Here is a 19,502-nt window from a genome sequence, read left to right as displayed (position 1 = left end):
AATAGCAAGGCCCTCTAGTCCGCATTTAATCTCTAGCACCATCTCGGCCTTCTTAAGCCCTCTTGCAGTACTAAGTTTCCTTGACGCAGCCCTCCGACACTCATGAAACTCTAATACTATTCTGACCTCCAAGCGCAATCTACTCGGCCCTGCTGGCCTTTGATGCATACATTCCACAACTTAGCATCTCCCACGATGTCGCAGTGTTGCTCACAGCAGCTAACAACTTTGTGACGCAACACGCCCCACTCAATTGTCTCGGCACCTCCCTTCTTGGGCCAAACAAGATAGCATGCAAACACCTCCAAGTACTACTGCCCTCTGACAACTGCGGCTACTGCCACCTTGGTCTCCATGTGATGCCATTTGGCACACAAGTAGAAACTGAAGCATTTCATGTTCATCTTTATCTGATTCCCCAAAGTTGCCCACTTTCGACCATTGTCGTGACTACAAAGAGTTTGACGGCCACTATCATGCTTCCACACCCTCACGTACAAGTTCCCCTTTCAACAACAGCGTTCCGTGTGACTTACATTGTCACTCAGGCAAACCTGAACTAGTGAACAAGCATACAACCTTGACATCTCAATCAAACCTTGTCTCATGTCAACGAGTTCCAACTCTAATGTAGCACCTCTCCACAATCGCACTTGGTAGTTGTCTTTCTAGCATCACTGAACTTTCTGATTCGAAGCAACCATAATTTGTCCCCTTTCTAGGATGTCCAGTATTCCCATGAAGAAGAGCAACCACGTCTATTCCTGTCTTCGCCTACTGATCCTTTCTAGGTGACTAAAAGGCTCAACGACATATGTTCAAGCATCTAGACCTTTCTGGTCCTTTTGCATGCCTACATCCCTGCTAGGATGGCCCTCAAATAGCTCATCAGGCAGTACAAAAAATAGTAGAGCAGGAGCATTACATGGAAGAACAACCAATAGAAGAGGTTGAGACTCAAGCTTCTTCAAGACCTTCCCTCCCAGCGCAAAAAGTTAGAGACCAAATAAAAAGACTGCCCAGACATTCACAACAAAGTTCCAGAATGAAACTATGCTCAAACCAAGGAAACAAGAAGACCAAGTGCCTTCTTGGTATTTGGCCAAGGCCTCCAGATTGACTCCTAAGGTTATCAGAGGTATTCTCAGTCTTTCAGACTTGAAGGAGTGAATCTAATATGTCCTCGTCCCGACCAGAGAGCCAACAATCCTGGAGGAGTTTATTGTTCCTGTTCGAGATATCATATCCATGCTGGAGCTACCATCCCTCTGCATCCTTTTTTTTTTTTATCAGTGGTTGATTATTTCAACGTCTTTCCATTCCAGATAGCTCCAAATGGGATACAAGTTTTTTCTGCCCTGTACATACTTTACCATCTTCAGAAATGGAGTCCACCTACCCCTCATGAGGTACATTATTTGTTTGATTTCAGAACCAGCCCCAGCCATAAGAACACATGTTTTTTCCACCTTTTCCATAGGCAAAAGGGGGTTAAGTACCTTGATGGTATCACCTTTAAACACAAACCCTGGGAAGTATTACATAGAGAACCTCCTTGCTTTATATATTGAGGCTAATAACTTGGCCTTCACCCATGCATGACCTTTTATCGACCTTTCCCGACCAGAGAAATGCATGCTTGAGCAAAGATTCTTGCCAATATGAAAATTGATGAGAAGGATGTCGAATAGTTGCTTAACTTAGACAACATTAGGTTGGCGGGGTTGTTGAAAGAAGACCAAGAGGTCGGTGTTGGAAGTATAGCTGACGAAGTGAATATGACCAAGCAGTCAAATCTAGACACCGAACTAATTACTGACCAGTTCTCCCCTGAGCCGTCTTCCCAACTACGCCGACCGAGAGATCTCATTATCAGGGAACCGCTTTCTGAGGAGTCTCATCACCCAATCCTTCCTACTCATCATGGAAAAGGAAAAAGCATTGAACTTCTCAGGGAAGTTAGCTCTTCCTCAGAAGATGATGATGACTTCGTCAATGAAATCCTCAATCCAGGTTCTCCTTCTAGTAACAACCATAGTTCATCATCTTCTTTGCTTGTTCATCATTCTTATGCTAAATCTAAAAAAATTAATCGTAATAAAGTAGATTTTGTAGAGGCATATGGTCATAGTAACATATTTTCTATACTTGTAACTATTTCTTCTTTTTCTCTATTTTTCTTATCGCTAAGTTGTTTCACTTTTTTGCAGATTCAAGCATGTTCAAGCAATTTAACACTCCTTCTACCTAAAAAAGGAAAGCTGAGGAGGGAAGCAGTGTAAACTAGGGCTGTGCAAAAAATTTTACAACCCGCCCAACCCGAATAAACCGCCCAAACCAACCCGAAAAAATCGCCAAAAAACGCAACCCGAATAAACCGACCAAAATTTAAACCGCCCAATTGTTACATTGGGCGGGTTGAAAATAATTATCAACCCGCCCAATTAAGAATTTATTGTTTTTAATATATTCAAATAAATATATAAATTAATTAAGTTTTGTTTTAATTTTTTTACTATAAATTTTAAATACTGTTTTAAGCTTAAAAATATAAACTTCACACTATTAGTACTAGTATTTAAAAGAAAAAAATTACAAAAATGTTAAAAAAAAAATGCCACTTTTGTTTGGGCGGGTTGACCCGACCAACCCGCCCAAAAAAAAATTCCATTTCGGTTTGGGCGGGTTAACCCGACCAACCCGCCCAAATTATTGGACGGGTTAAAAAAAAATTTCTTAATTGGGCAAGTTACGGATCACTTTTGCTAACCCGATTATGACATTGGACGGGTAAAAATGCCTTGTAACCCGACCAACCCGCCCAATGCTCAGCCCTAGTGTAAACCCTCCAAGCAAAATCGCCAAGATTATCTCGATTGACTAGTCAAGACCATCCATCCAGGATGGCAACTTAACTCGCTCAGCTCCTCAAGTTGTTCCGCCTCCTACTCAAAAGAAAAATGTCAGACCAGGAATAGGTACCGGTGGCCTAAGTGAACCTCTTCAACTTGCTGGCGAGTATGGTAGGGAGCTTCTTGACTAGACACTTAACCATGGGAGAATGAATCATACCTTTGACAGTCTTCCTTGGCAGAGTGTTGAAGTTGTACTCAACAGAGGCCTTGCAAAAGTGATGAGTGTAAGTATTTTACCATAACCATGTGTATTTTTTGTATTGATTGACCTCATACTAACTACCCTCTTATTTTTTATTTTTAGGGACTTAACACAATCATTCATGCTCAACGCCGAGTAGTGGATTATAAGGAGTTGGTCAGGGTGTTGAATGAACAACTGGTGCAGGCCTAGGCAGAGAATGAAGGCGTGGTCAAGTTTGTAAAAGATTTATGAGAAAAAGCTGAGCAAGCGGAGAAGACAGTTGCTGACCGGGATAAATCTTTGAAAGACTTGGCTGATGAGAGCATAAAAAAGACCCAAGAACCGATCAATTGGAGAAGAAGAATGAAGAGAATGAAAAGTTGAAACAAGGCAAAGATGTTGATCTGGCATGTTATGAAGAAATTTGCTTCAACTAATTCTATCACATATGGAAGCTGAACAAGCCTTTCAATCTTGACTTTCTTTCTGAGGAGGAAAAGGCCAAGGAGCTTGCCAAGTGCGAGGCTAAGGCCACCGAGGAGGTAGCTCTTCCTGCCAGTACTGTGCCTTCTTCTCCTGCCTTGTCATTCTGACCAGAAGAGGTTCTAGGTGTTGAAGATGGGGTTGACTAGCCAGCCACTAACATACCCGACCGATAACTTTCTTTCTATTCCTGGCTTATCATTCCATCCACAAAAGGTTCCTGGTGCTGAAGACGGAGTTGACCAGCCAACCACTAACATACCCGACTAGTAACGTTCCTTCTATTCCTGGCCAGTAATTTTATTTTGTACTGACCAACAACGTTTATATTTGGCTCTTCGAGGCATTTTGTAAAGACAATTGCTGCTCAACAACTTCTATATTTTGCTCATACGACCGAGTTGTTGGCATTTATACTTTACTTTTCTTTTTAACTTGAAACATTCTAAGTATTTTTAGACTTAAAACATTATAAGTTTTTTGTGGATAGTAAAGTCACTCTGATTTATGCCTTATATATTTTCTCATGAGTACTTAGTTTTATTTAACTTAGAAATTATATACATTTCACAAGTTTTTACTAGGTATACTTCTTCAAACTCTTCTTGCTCTAAATATTTGTGAGCAGAATAATTATATTCACACAGATGTTTGTTTCTAACTTCAAGTTTTTTAAAAATAGAAAAATTCAAAGTTACTTAAACTTTGTTATACGAGTTAGCTTAATGGCCATTTTTTACTTCAAAAATTTACAAGTTTGTCTACTTAAGCTTTGTTATACAAGTTAGCTTAATGGCCATTTTCTCGACTTCAAAAATTTACAAGTCAGCCTAAAAACAAACAACTGAGCTTGTTCTCTTATTGCCTGTGTTAAATTATATACAAGTATACCCCATGTGCTCCCAAGTGATCGAGGATTGAAAGATCGTTGGTCACTTGCTACTTGACCAAATCTGTTCGAGTAGTTAATTACTCGTGAAACACATAGAATATATGGAAAATATATGAGCAGTTGGACACTGCTTGAACGTACCGACCTGTTGAATACTGTCCAATTTTACAGACTAGTTTAACACTGTTCGAATAATTAACACACATGTCTATTTGTAGCAAGAATCGACCACGCTACGCGTAGTCTTTTTTATTACTCATAATATAAAAGTGATAAAACGTGTCTAAAAATGAGTCTTAACCAAAAAATAGGCGACCGGTTGACTAACGACCAACCCTTTAACAAACTTAAATAACAAGTTGAACACTTGAAACTAAGCTACTACTCTGAAAGTGGTATTTATTGATAATGTATCCTCAGATGCTCGTCATTCCATTCGTTCTTGATCAATGCTCCGTTCAGTCGAGAAAGTTTGTAAGTGCTAGGAGGAAAAACTTGCTCAATTTGGTAAGATCCCTCCCGATTTGGTCTTAGCACTCCAGTTGCTGGGTTTTTGACGAACACCTTTCTGAGGACCAAATCGTCGACTTGGAACTTTCGATCTTTCACCCTGGAATTTAAGTAGCGAGATAATTTATATACCAATATACCCTATGTGCCCCCAAGTGATCAAGGGTTAATTGCTCATGAAACACATGGGAATATATGGAAAATTTCTAAGCAGTTGAACACTGCTCGATTTTACTAACCAGTTGAATATTGCTCAAGTGTGTCGGGAAGTTGAACACTACCCAATTTACCGACCAATTTAACACTATTCGAGTATACCGACTAGTTGAACACTGCTCGATTTTACCGACTAATTGAACACTACTCGATTTTACCGAGTAGTTGAACACTATTCGAGTATACCAACCAGTTGAACACTATTCGAGTATATGTTGACCAGTTGAATACTGTCCAATTTTTTCGACTAGTTGAACATTGCTTGATTTTATCGACTAGTTGAACACTGCCCAGTTTTTCTGACCAATTGAACATTGCCCGATTTTACCGACTAGTTAAACACTGCTTGATTTTACTGACAAGTTGAACACTGCTCAATTTTACCGACCAGTTGAACAATATCTGATTTTACCATCCAATTGAACATTTTTTGAGTATATCGAAAGGGCTGCCACTCCTATGGTCGACTTCATCCAACCCGGTAGGTTGATTAGTCAAGTCACGCACTGCAGTCGGTAGTGCATCAAGTTGAGCTTGAATAACCAGCGATACTAATGATGTTTCAACATCTTGACCTCCTGGTCGGGCATTTATGGCGGTGTACTTTCGTCTAGTATTTATACTTAATCGTTAGGGCGGGTAGGAACTTGCCCTTCGACCAGGGGGTCCTCTTTTTGTTGCTAATGACATCTCTCAAATCCTTTCGGGAAGAATGTCCTTCTAGCTGGTCGAATGCTATACTCTTAGATCATTGGGCGGTTTGTGAACTCTTAGATCATTCCTTATTAGAAGGCTTGTGGTGTGGTACTTGTTCTTTCCCGTTGCGTTGTTGGTTGGGATATCGAGGCAACCTCTCAAGACGAGCTGGGCGGTCTCCTCCTCCCCTTTGGTTGTTGCCTTCTTGATCATTTGACTGGTAAACCTGATGATTTTCAGCCTCATCTCGACCATGTCTGTCTTTGTATCGGGAAGCTTTTTTATCTCAAGGAGCCTTAGTCTGATTATTTCTAGGCGGGGCTTGCTTACTTCTCGATTGGTGACTCCCTAAAGGGGTTCTAGAATTTTCTTTCCGTGTGAAAGCGTTTCGAGAGCTGAGGTCATCATCCATCTGATCAGATTGATTACTTCAACTTCGATTAGGTCCTCGAGACTTTGCCTTCCCAATAGGTGACTCCTGACCAGCATAGTCATTTCTAAGCTGCCTGGGCAACCATTTGAGCTGCGACTTGGGCATTGGCCTGGGCCAACTAGGTAGCCGCTTCTAAAGCAATCACCACCTCGTGATGTCACTGGTCGGCCTCTTCTTGCCTTAGTCTGATCTCTTCATTCCTTGCATCCATGTCCCGTTTTTGCTGCTCGAACTCGACCTTCTGCTTGGCTATTTCTTCAACAAACGATTCTTGCTGGACATTGAAATGCATCATCTCCTCCTGGAAAACTCCCATGGCCTCCTGGAGTTGTTCCATATCTGGTGTTATTTCCTCAAGAGTGACTCTAGGATCATTCTCAGGAATTTCAGGAGCAAGAATTTCTAGTTTGACAGTTTATTTTGTAGCCGGTGTACTGGGCTTTCTGGGTGCCATAACGAGTAGAATGGGAATTCTAGTGTGCTTTTCTTATTCAGGCTCTTAATGAAAGCACCAAAAATGTTGACCACAATTTTGGCCAATGACGAGTAGACGCAAAAAACGACAAAAACTAAAATAGCGCTGAATAGAAAATAAACGACACAAGAGTTTTATAGTGGTTCAACTCCAGAGAATTGGTAATAGCCTAATCCACTTGATGTTTTTATATATGTCAACCTACACTTAAGATCAAATGAACCTTGGACAACTGAGTTTCTTAAGTGCAAGCATGGAATATTTTGACAGAATGTCTCTATAGAATTAAATTACACCTCCAAAGTCTAAAAATCTCAAAATTCCCCCGAATGAAGCTATAAGCCTTGTATTTATAGGTTCATGGATTGTACACAATGGGCCCTAAGTCTTGACTCAAACTTCAACCGTTTCAACTACATTTAATTAATAAAATAATTCAAAAATATTAATCAAATTCAAAATACAACAAAATGGGGTATTATTTCGGGATATTTGAGAAAAATCATTCGGTAGTTACAAACATTTCTGGTTGGAGATGTTGCTAAGATTCTGCTAGAGAAGTTACTAGTCAGTAAGTTCCTAAACTTTTGCTAGAGAACTTACTGGTCAGTAAGTTCCTAATCTGTTGCTAGGGAACTTACTATTCAGCAAGTTCCTGAGATTCTGAAGTCTCTGGTCGGCATGTTTCTGAGATGCTCCTTTGAAGTCTCTGGTTTGCATGTTCCCAACCAGAGGCAACCACTCTTGCACTCACTTGTCAGTAACCCTCTGACCAGTAATGAATTATAAACTCTGCCCAGTAGGTCATTTCCTACTCCAAAAACACTTCCTCTGGTCGACATATTTTTTTTATCATCAATGCACCACGTGGTATAAATATATTGCCACTTATCACCTCAAATTGCCACGTCATTACATTGATTTTTTAGGGATAAAAATTATTATAATAATATTTAATACAAGACTAGATATTTAATAACTATATTAATATAAATTTAAATATTATAAAATATCATTATATTAATAATTTATAATACATAATCTTAATTTTTATTAAAGATTTTATCATTTATATTTAAAAAGAAAACATGTTATTTTTTTTATTACTTAATCTAATTTATATAAATATATATTTTCAAATTAAATAATAAGAAATATTATAAATATATTATATATATAGGTATTGTGTGTGTACAAATATTATGACTGTGTAACTAAATAATAATTTAGAATAATTTTTTTTATCAAGAATAAACAAACTTCATCTCCAATTATTTTAGTATAATTTAAATAATATCATAAATGTTTTGTACTATTTGTTTGTGATCTAAAATATTATCATATTATATATAAATATATATTTTAAAAAAACCACAACTAATGTTTTGATTTAATTTTTCCTTTTAATATGTTTATGTCATTAATTTATATATAATATTATTGATTTATTTTAAATTTATATGACAATTATAAAAATTAATAAAAATAGTTAATAATTTTTTTAAAATAAAACTATGTAATGCATATATTATAATGATAATGTGCTTAAAAAAACAATAATAAAATAATAAAAAATGGATAACATGATAAGTATCTATTTTTAAGATTAATTAATTAAAATTAGCTACTAAATATATTTTAATTAATATTACCCTTTTTTATAATCAAACTATATATAAACTAAAATAATGGTAATAAAAAGAAAAAGTTTACAAATGATAGATGATAACTTTAAATGGTACTAATTTTTACAATTTTAATTCAATTTAACTATTTTCAATTAAAAACTATACTGAGAGGTGTCGTGTCTACTTCCCAGCCAGTTCATGTTAAACCCTAAACCCTGACCTTCTTGGCTCCTTGTTTTCCATTGCTCTCATATCTCAGAAGTCCTAATCCCTAATTACTGCTTTGCGTTCCTTCTATACTCAGCTGCTAAACAATAACTATGGACCTAAAAACCACTGAGTTCTTGAAAGAGGTCCAGCTTCCCTATTCAACTGCCTTCTCAAAGCTCGTTGACGACACTGTTTCAGCCATCAAAGACTCCATTGATAAAATCCCTCAAGATCTTCAGGTTACAGCCGATGTTGCTCCAAGGTTTGTCAAAGACATTGGTGCAGACAAAGTGGACTTCAAGTTCAAGAAGCCAAAATCTATTGAAATTGGTGGGAGTTACTCCATAAAATGCATTGCAAAGCCTGATATCAATGTCGATCTCTTTCTTCGCTTGCCCAAGGTATTCTATGACCTGATCTTACTGTTTTTTTTATTTGATATATATATAATTAAACTGCTACTCCTCCAGAGTTGGTAAGAGCAATTTCAGTACGAACACATCAATTTATGGTATCTTAGTTCTCAAGTTGTAGAATATGAATGCAATTATTGGTGTGCGACGCAGAAGTCGGAATTTGTTTTAACCTAACTTCCAAGGAATTATACAAATTATAGTTAAAAGTTAGAAACTATGCTTATGCAAGTTCGTGGTATTTGTTTTCTTGTAAAAAGTAGTTATGTTCTTAACACACTCTCTTTTCTAGGAGTGTTTTCATGAGAAAGACTATCTGAATCACCGATACCATGCCAGAAGATGTCTTTACCTCTGTGTTGTAAAAAAGTATTTAACATCTTCTCCATTAGTTCATAAGGTTGAATGGTCCACTCTGCAAAATGAGGCACGAAAACCGGTATTGATTGTTCATCCAGGTTCGCTTCTTTGTGAAACTATGTAATGTAATCTGTATAGCATTGGTAAACTTACTAACGTCCTTATTGTTTATATGAGACCTGTTACGTGCTAAATTTCAAATTTAAATTTGATTAAATATGTGTTACAGCTATGAAGCACGTTGAAGTTCCTGGGTTTGTTGTCAGATTAGTGCCCACAGCAACTTCTCTTTTTAGCATCTCAAAGCTCAACCCTGAGCGAAACAATGTTCGTGCATTGAATCAAGGTAGCATGTAGTCTTAATTCAAGAATGTTTTTAATTAGTGAGAATTCTATTGATATGGTACAAATATACTGATCAAATTTGGAACATAATTAAAGGGGGCATTTCACAAGCAACACCTAAATATAACAGCAGTATTCTTGAAGATATGTTAATGGAAGAAGCCACAGAGTCTATGAAGAAAATTTTTCTTGGATGGAAGGAACTAGGAGAGGCTTTGATTTTGCTAAAGGTTAGCTATCACAATATTCTTTTTAATAATATAAAAAAACAGCAATAACTTTGTAACAGTTGTTTCTTACTTTTGTAGGTTTGGGCTCGACAAAGAACTTCAATATATGCACATGATTGCTTGAATGGATTTTTACTTTCTGTCATAATAGCCAACCTTGCAAGGAGAAACCGAATTAACAGTTCTATGAAAGCAATGCAGATAGTTCGTGTTACATTGACCTCCATGGGTATGCTGCATTTTCTTGTTATTCTAATTATCATGTTCTTAGTCCTTTACAATTTGAAATGCATGCTTAAGCATTCTCATCAAATATGTGAAACTTAATTTCCTTTTCTTCCATTTTAGATGTACATGTTTTTTTATTTTCACTATTTTAATGTTTGTAAGAACAATTTTTTTGTATGTTAATTGAACAGGGAGTTTCAAGTTTTCTTTATTTCAGTTCATTAAATTTTAGAAATTGTACAGTCCAGCATGCTGAATAAATTAGTACTTGTTTTATAATATCGTGCAAAGGTTTACTGTTTCTTATATATTTATATTTATATACAAAAGTCTAATTATTAATGATGTTGCATATTCAGCTACTCCAAGTTTCTGGACTCGTGGACTTCACCTTCAGTTGAAAGATCAGAAGGCTATTGCTAAGGTCCGCCGCGTTTTTTTCCTTCATGTATTAATTCTTTGATATTTATGTTTCCTTTGTTAATAAGTAGCTGCTCATTTGATGAGTATTGGCCAGAGATGTGCATTAATTTGCTAACTTTGTCCCCTGGTTGTTTTTTGTTGGTTTCAAAATGGTGGAAAATGTTTTGTCCTTTGTTTGTATATGTGGATATTGTCTAATTATGAGCTTGTAATTCCAGGAAAAGTTGCAAAGTAACCAGAAAGGTCCAGTTGTAAAAGGCAATCAACATGCAACATTTAATCTAGCTTTCAGGATGTCAACAATTGGTTGTATCCAGGTAAAATAAAAAAAAAAATTCAAGAGTGAATTTTTTATTTATTCAATTCTTACGCTGTACAAGACTTAATCTATTTACAAATCATCTACCCAACCTTTTAGCTTCAAGATGAGGCTACTTTGACACTTAAATGCTTTGAGAAATGTGGAGATGGTGCTTTTGAGGAAATTTTTATGACTAAGATTGACTTTCCTGCAAAGTATGACCATTGCATAAGGTACAATTTTATCATTAAATGCTCATATTTACTTTAGAAGTTAATCATCAAGAAGTTTTATGATATAATAATTCTATTGATTTCTATTGTTTACTCTTAACAATTTAAAGAATGGTACTACAACTAACTACCTGAACTTTGGAATCATCAAAAACTTTGGAATATCATTATACAGGCAACTTGTTGGGTGCTTTAATTAGAAAGAAACATTAATGATACTGACTTGTATGGGTTTCAACACTGGGAGAATATTATATTTTGGGTGGCTGTTTGGATCTTTAGAACTAAGGATTTCATTGACTTATCTTTCCCTGATTTACTTAGAGATTGGAACCTGTGGTTGTAATTGTAGATGATTCCCTATCATTTTCCTTGTTGTAGATGATATCTTATCATCTGTTATAAAACTTTTAGTTTTCTATATCTAATGTATTTTTAGTTTCTTATATTAAAAAAATAATAACAACTAACTACCTGTATTAGGTTGAGCTTCCAGTGGAGCTCTCTATGTTCATACATTGCCCTCATGTTGGGACAAGTTGCTGGCTGAGATTAACTTCTAGTGTGTATCAAGGCAAAGGGTAGAGGAAGAAGCATTGAAATTCGCATGCATCGCACTCTGTTGGAGAGTTTGGATATATAGAAATAGGGTTTGTGGACTAGAAATTTTGATTGTCAATGGGATTGGGTTAAGTTTTGTGTGGCTTTTTGAGTAGTAGCTAGAAAAAATATCAAACCTTTTGCTTGCAGATTTCTTAAAGGATGTGGCTTTGTGATCACTCGCTACTATAATATATAATTCAGATATTCTATACTCTATGTAATATAGACTTTCCCATCAACACCATGCTTATAGAACATAGTAGGTGAGTTTGTGCTTGCCGATACCCTTGCATTTAACAAATTTAGCATACTGCTCAAATCATGCTCTTGGATTTTTTTAGGTCACACATAACTCTTTTAAGTGTGCGAACCTTGTTTTCTTCTACATATTTATCATATTTTAGTGGTAAGTTCATATGTACATCTTCATCTAGGGCTCCATTTAGAAACACATTCTTTACGTCCAAATGTTGTAAGGTAATTATATCACTTCCCATGTATCATTCTTTTGTAATGCTCTCATTTCTTCTAAAACAGCTTCTCTCCTCTGAGTGTCCTCCAAGACTTTCTCTACGTTACTAGGAAAAATAGTATTAAAAGGTCTATATGCTGGGGACAATTTAGTGTAGGGTATGAATTTGTTAGTAGGATGGAGAAGTATAGGTTCTGATTTCTTTTCTAAGAGCAATAGGGAAATTGGAAGTGGGGATATTTGGGTTAGGTAAAATATTTATGCTGCCCTTGGTTGTGGAGTAATGATATGTGTACACAAAATATGCACAAAAACATTAAACATAGTGACTTGGCACTGCTTTTGAAACAGTAGGTCTCATCTTAAATAAATGTGTTTGGTTGAAAAACTGTGTAATGTTATTGTTTATAATATAGGTTCTGGTTCCTTTTCTAAGAGCAATAGGGAAATTGGAAGTGGGGATATTTGGGTTAGGTAAAATATTTATGCTGCCCTTGGTTGAGTAATGATATGTGTACACAAAATATGCACCAAAACATTATACATAGTGATATGACACTGCTTTTGAAACAGTAGGTTCCATCTTAAATAAATGTGATTGGTTGAAAAACTGTGTAATTGTGTATAATTTGTGTGCACATATCATTACTCTTGGTTGAGACTGATGGACATCTGTAATATTGATTCTGATGTCTACTTTTTTTTTTAAAAAAAATTATTACTCATTGATACTAGTCTTGTTTCTTATCTGAACAAAGAAAATGAACATAAAAAGAAAAATAAGAAGTGAAACTAAAGGATATTTTATGACTTGAATCTGACAAACACATTTGATGATGTATATTTCCTGCTACTCATCATATTTTTCAAATTAAATATTTACCGTTTACAATTTTTTGAGCTACATATTAATTTTGTGCTTGTCTTTTTGATTAGGTTGAACTTGGAAGGAAGAAGTGAGGTGTTTGATTCAGGATTTTGCTTGGATGATGAATGTTGGAGAGTTTACGAGCAGAAGGTTCATAATGTTCTAAGTGAAGGATTGAGTGATAGAGTGAAGCTTGTTCGCGTCATTTGGAGAAACATACCATCAGAATACCTTATAGAAAATGTATTGGAGCACTCATAATTTTTTCATACTGGGATTAGTTATCTTTTCTAACATTTAATGTAATAAACTTGTTTACCTGTTTTTAATTGGTTCGACAATTGACTTATTTCTACAGGGCTTATCTAAATTCAGCTCAGAGCCATTGCTTGTAGGAATCTCAATGAGCTCTTTAGAAAAATCTTCTAGGGTGATTGATATTGGTCCAAATCCTGAAAATAAAGAAGAGGTAGCTCATTGCGTATTCAAATTAAATAAAATAATATATATCGAGCTGCTTGTGCAAGTATTTGATTTTTACCTTTTTTTTTTGTTTTTGCATCAGGCTCTCAAGTTTCGAAAGTTCTGGGGAGAGAAATCAGAGCTTAGGAGATTTAAAGATGGTACAATTGCAGAAAGCACATGTAAGGGGTTTTACTTTTAGCAACTTTTAATTGAGCTTAGTTATTTGAATACTACTTTCTCTAAGTTAAGTATTTGATAAACATGGTGAACTGTTTGTGTTTTTTAGTTTGGGAAAGTAAGCAATGGGAAAGACATCTGATTCTAAAAAGAATTGCCGAATACGTGCTTACTCGCCACCTTTCTCTACCTAAAGAAAATATCACAAATATTGTGGACCAACTTGATTTCTCTTTGGTTCATGGTGCTACAGGTGATAGCCATCATCTTTTACTTTCCTAATTTCTTCAAAGTTTATTTGCTTCTCTTGACATTTTTACAAAAACAATAATATTTCTTTAGATCCTATATCGCATTCCTCTAGTTTGCTTGAGGCTTTTGAAGTTTTATCGAAGCGTTTGCGTCTCATCCAAGATATTCCCTTGAAGGTCTCAACTGTACAACCTTTAGACTCAGGTATTTGTCTTTTTGACGGAAGGAGCTATCATTTTTTTTTATATATATATAAATATTTTTAATATTTGGTGTGTTTCTCTTATACTTCTCAATTTTCTTCGTGTCAATCTTCATTGCATGTTTTAATTGCAATGGAGTATTGTTTATTCCTCAGATGGTAAACTCCCTCTTGTATTTATTTTGTATTCACTTTCTTTTCCCTCCATTTTTAAATAAACCCAAATCAAGTTTTGCTTCAAATTGGTTTTGATCTTATATAATCTTATAAAATAAAAAAATTAAGTAATAATTATAAATATATATATATATATCAATAATGTTGTAAACCCTTTCACATTGTAGATTTTTTTAAATGGCTCTTTAAGTAATCAAAGGTTTAATGTCTTATGTTGTTCACAGCTTTCAGATTTACATCTGTGTTCCCACCTGAGCCTCATCCACTGGCTAACGAAAAGGGCGGTGCCATTAGACTATCTAGGTTCACTTCTTCATGCATTCAGCCGCTGGAAGTTATGATTCAGGCATGATTCTCGCTGACCAGTAATCTTGACTAATCATGTTATCTTTACGAAAAAAATGTTTTTTCAATAATTTCTGAAAATTTGTTGCTCAATGTTCATCTCATTTTAGTTGGAAGGTTCTGGAAATTGGCCTATGGATGAAGTGGCAATTGAGAAAACTAAATGTGCCTTTCTTCTTAAAATTGGAGAAAGGTAGGTACATGCTTTTAGTTTGATGATATTTTTCACATTTTTTTGAAAGCTTTATCTAACGACTCTCTCATGGCAGCCTAAAAACTAATTGGGGGATGATGTGTACTGCAACAGAGGATTCTGTAGATGTTCTCATGTCTGGATATGCATTTCGTCTTAAAATTTGGCATGAAAGAGGCCTAAGTTTATTGAAGAGGGAAAGTAAGAAGTCTGTCTCAATAATCTTACATTTTTCTGACTCTTTTATGATGCTGACTTTGAGAACTTGCTTCTACATATAGCTGAAAGTGATCAAGTAAAGAGGGTCTATTCTACAGACAAGGAACTTTTCTTTCGCAGTCAGCATTCAAACATGATTAATGGTCTACAAAGTCGTTATCCAGTATATGGGCCAGTTGCTAGGTTAGAATTTTCATCATAGTTTTTATTTTCCTAGTGAAATCCAACTCAACATTATTGTTTGTTTTAATGTGAAGGCTTGCAAAACGATGGGTTGCGTCACATCTATTCTCAACATGCTTGGTGGAGGAGGCAATTGAGCTATTGGTTGCATATCTTTTCTTGAAGCCCTTACCTTATGAGGCTCCATCCTCAAGGATCACTGGGTTTTTGAGGTTAAAGTTTCTTCATCCAGTTTCAAGTCAAATATTTAGCCGTTAGACTTGCAGCTAGAAATAATTTAAATTTGCATCCTAGCTAACTCTGTTTTGTGCTCTGCGGGACATTTCTTCTACAGGTTTCTACTACTACTATCAGATTATGACTGGACCTTTGCTCCACTAATTGTTGACATTAATGATGATTTGGGTACTGACGGAGAGAAAGAGATAACTGTCAGTTTTCTTGTCCATAAATCATTGAGAAATCTTATATTGAAGTTGGTCTTTTCCTGTTTTGATATTCTTCTTAGCTTGACTGAATTTTTTTTTCTAGGAAAACTTTATGTTGGCCAGAAAAGCTTACGAGTCAAATGCACAAGATATCAAACATGCAATGTTCGTAGCTACAGCTTATGACAGGTCGTCTGAGGCTTGGACCAGATTCTCACCACACTCATCGGTTAGTGATCCTGTTTTTATATTAATTCTATTGCACGTCCTATTTTTTTCACGTTTAAAATTTTTTCATCATTCACCTTTGTTCTTTTTTTTTTCTTTTTTCTTTTCTATCATTGAACTGGGTTTATGTTGTGCTATCTGTTACTAGCTAGCTGCAAAGTTCCTTAGTAAATGTCACTCACAGCCATGCAGTATCACATAGATAATCTGGACTTAGTGAACCCACTGAACATAGGCGATTAGATTAAAAAATTTACTGAGCTTTTATAGAAGTTTCCTCATTGAATTAAGTTGTTCTTTTGGCACTACGGAAATTTAAATTTTCAGACAGCAGCCTAGTCCTTGTTCCATATATGCTGAGTTCAAGATTTATGGCTGACATAATTTTCTACTTGTTTTAAATTTACATTATATTTACATATGGATTTGGTCGAATTAAAGGAACTTAAGAGGCTAGTGGCTTATGCTCGAAGCAGTGCAAACTTGTTGACCAAACTTGTATTGGAGGATCATAGTGATTCTTTGAGATGGGAGGTGAGTATCCATACCTTTGTCAAGTGCTCTTTGCTTATATTTTTGGTTATTAACTGAAAAAACCGACAAAAAATGCAAACCAAATAACCCGACAAAAATTCAAACCGCCCAATTATTATATTGGGCGGTTTGGGAATTATATCAACCTGCTCAAATAATCCAAATAAATTGATTAAGAGTTTTTTTTTTTCATTTATACATATATATATTACATATATTATTACATATGTTTTATGTGGGTTGATTAAAATACATTATAACTCACCAAACTGACCAATGAACTTATTATTAATTGCTATATTTGTAAAAATTCTCACTCTGAAACTTTTCATCTACAGTGCCTTTTCCGAACTCCTTTGAACAACTTTGATGCTGTGGTTCTTCTCCATAGAGATAAATTACCACACCCCCAACGTCTTCTTTTCCCCTCAGAATTAAAGCAGGGTATATTATAGGGGTACCACCATAGCTGAATTGGCATGGTCGCCCAAATTTTCTTCTGTTCCCCCATTTTGGGGAACAATTTCTTAACTTCGGTTATTCTAAACTTGATACACATTTGTTGGCCAGGGATGTATGTGGCACGGGGGAATCCTAGCAAGATTTTTCATCCCTTCCTCTTACCCGAAGATTTGAAAGGAAGCTCAGAGGAACTAAGAAATAAACTACTGGTAGATTTTGATCCATTGAGGTGCTTTCTTGGGGATGTAGAGGTAAGTACAAATTACCAATGAGTGCATTGATATTTAATTGTACGTCACGGACCTATTTGACCTGTGTTTTTCTTGTATATATGTAGGAGGAGTTCCCCAGTACATTCAAGATATGGTATGATTCTCTTGGGGGTGATGCTGTTGGCTTAACATGGGGGACAAATTGTTCAAAGGTTCAGTACCTATACATTTTAGAATTGAGATTTACTTTTTGTCGTTATATGCCTTTGCAAATTAGTTTTCCTATTAACAAATCTTAATCAAATTATTCCAGAAACGTGGGCTGGAAGACGCAAATGAGGAAGCACCAAATCCTACTAAGTTACTGAAAGGTGTTGGTGAAGCTGGAAAAGGGTTTGTGAGGAGTATTCATCTTCTCAAAGCCCCTAGGTCAATGACTTAAATCTTTTCTTTTCCATTTCAACACCAATCTCCAAGGGGCTAAATTCCATTTCATTTTTGTTTTCTATTCATTGTTGTACTTGCTTATAATTAACTTGATTCATTTTTTTTTCATGATATTTATTCTGAAAAATGCTTAGATGATGATGTTTAGTGTACATATTAGAGAAGAAAGAGCTCCTGCACTGCAGATTTTGCCTCTGTATCTTGTTCGTTCATGTGCCCAAAGTGGTGGCATGTTAATGCCAAATGTCTCACCTAATTCAAGACTTGGTGAGGCCAATGAAGGGCTTATCTCTAATATTAATCTCATTTATAGGCGTTTGGATGAACAAACCATCTAGTGACAAATTGATTCGCATACACAACGGCGAACCATCATCATGTATATCTTAGGTTGCATTGAGTTGAGCTAATGAAAATAAAGAAATGGGAATATGTATAGTATAGTAATATTAACGGTAATAGAATAAAATAAGGATAGTGAAGTAGTATGTTTGGTTGAAGTTATTGAATGAATTTTCATGTTTTATTGAATTTCGATAAAATAAATTATAAACTGTCAAGCATATAAAATAGAGCAGCAGAATGAGAAAACAAAAGGAATAAGTCAACTAAAGTTAAGTATTTATTATAAAATTATTGGTTGATGAGAAGCTCCAAATAGACTGAACGAATCCATCATATGTAATTATGTATACAAAAAGAAACAAGCAAGATTGTAAAGAATATAAATAATTCAAAATGAGACAAATGAGATAATTTTAACAATACCTATGTTTAATGGTGAGAAACAATTTCCTCAAAATGAATAAATAATACACAATTCACCTCCCCTATTTATAATTTCATTTTAATACATATATCTTCATAAAATACAAACTTATTTAAAATTTCAAATAATAATTGAAACCTTTTTTTTTTAAATAATTAATAATTAAAACTGTACCCATATAATGAAATTTCATCATTTCTTTTTCCTTTATTATCTATTGTCTTTCTATAAAAAGCAAAACACATACTTCTTTATATTTTTTCTTTATGGGGAATTAGTGGCAAAAATACTCAGTGCTTTAAAAGTCTTGTGAGTTAGTTCCCAATTTTTTTTTTTTTTTGTGAGAAAAATACCCAATGTTCACTTAAGTCGGTACCTAGTCCTTTAAGTCCGTTAAAAGCAGACTGTGTACACGTGTTAGCTCCTTATTGGTCCATTTCATAATATTTTTTAAAATTAAATTAAATTAAAATAAGGAAAATAACTAAAATAAATTTTAAATAATAAATAAATTTATAATATTTAAAAAAAATCATTTATATTAATTTTAAAATAAGAAAAAATTAAATAAAATTACATTTACAATATAAAAAATTAACTTTTATCATTTTAAAAATCTTAAAAATTAAACATAAATAATTCAATTCATAAAAAATAACCATGTATTGTGTCTCATTACTTGTTTGGACCCTATGTTGTATTTTGTAAAATAATTCAATAGACCCATAAATCTGATTATGATGAAAAAAAAAATTGAATATAACAACACAATTGTTAGACAGGATGATTGTGCTTTTGTTCTGAGTTGTTAGTTTGGTAAATTATTTGTGATTTTAGTTAAAAAAAATTTGATCAAAAACAAATTTAGGGGTCTATTTGAACCATTTTACAAACACATATGGTCCAAAAAGTAATTTGTCAAATTATAGGGTCCAAACAGGTAATATGACAAAACATAAAGTCTGAAAAGATATGAACTCAAAAATTAAATTAAACAAAACTTTATTAATTACATGGTAAATACCATTTTGGACATTGTGTTTTGCAAAAGTTACCGATCGGACCTCGTGTTTTATTAAATGACAATTTGG

The 19,502-nt window shown here is 34.7% G+C and overlaps 1 protein-coding gene across 1 annotated transcript; it reads left to right on the top strand.

Moving 5' to 3' along the window:
* Positions 1–8,614: 8,614 nt before the first annotated feature.
* Positions 8,615–17,837, top strand: LOC133818747 (uncharacterized). Its single transcript, XM_062251785.1, has 25 exons — positions 8,615–9,043; positions 9,348–9,513; positions 9,645–9,761; positions 9,857–9,990; positions 10,069–10,219; positions 10,578–10,642; positions 10,860–10,958; positions 11,060–11,175; positions 13,187–13,361; positions 13,477–13,587; positions 13,684–13,762; positions 13,870–14,013; positions 14,103–14,216; positions 14,616–14,737; positions 14,847–14,929; positions 15,006–15,130; positions 15,211–15,331; positions 15,406–15,543; positions 15,666–15,762; positions 15,863–15,988; positions 16,429–16,521; positions 16,860–16,965; positions 17,092–17,234; positions 17,321–17,407; positions 17,509–17,837. Exons 1-25 carry the CDS (start codon positions 8,753–8,755, stop codon positions 17,635–17,637), a joined length of 3,132 nt encoding a protein of 1,043 aa, XP_062107769.1. The 5' UTR covers positions 8,615–8,752; the 3' UTR covers positions 17,638–17,837.
* Positions 17,838–19,502: the final 1,665 nt, after the last annotated feature.

This window comes from Humulus lupulus, chromosome 2 (genome assembly GCF_963169125.1).
Source record: "Humulus lupulus chromosome 2, drHumLupu1.1, whole genome shotgun sequence".
Classification (NCBI taxonomy): domain Eukaryota; kingdom Viridiplantae; phylum Streptophyta; class Magnoliopsida; order Rosales; family Cannabaceae; genus Humulus; species Humulus lupulus.
Note: the sequence above shows the minus strand (reverse complement) of the source record. Positions and strands in the feature narration are given on the sequence as shown.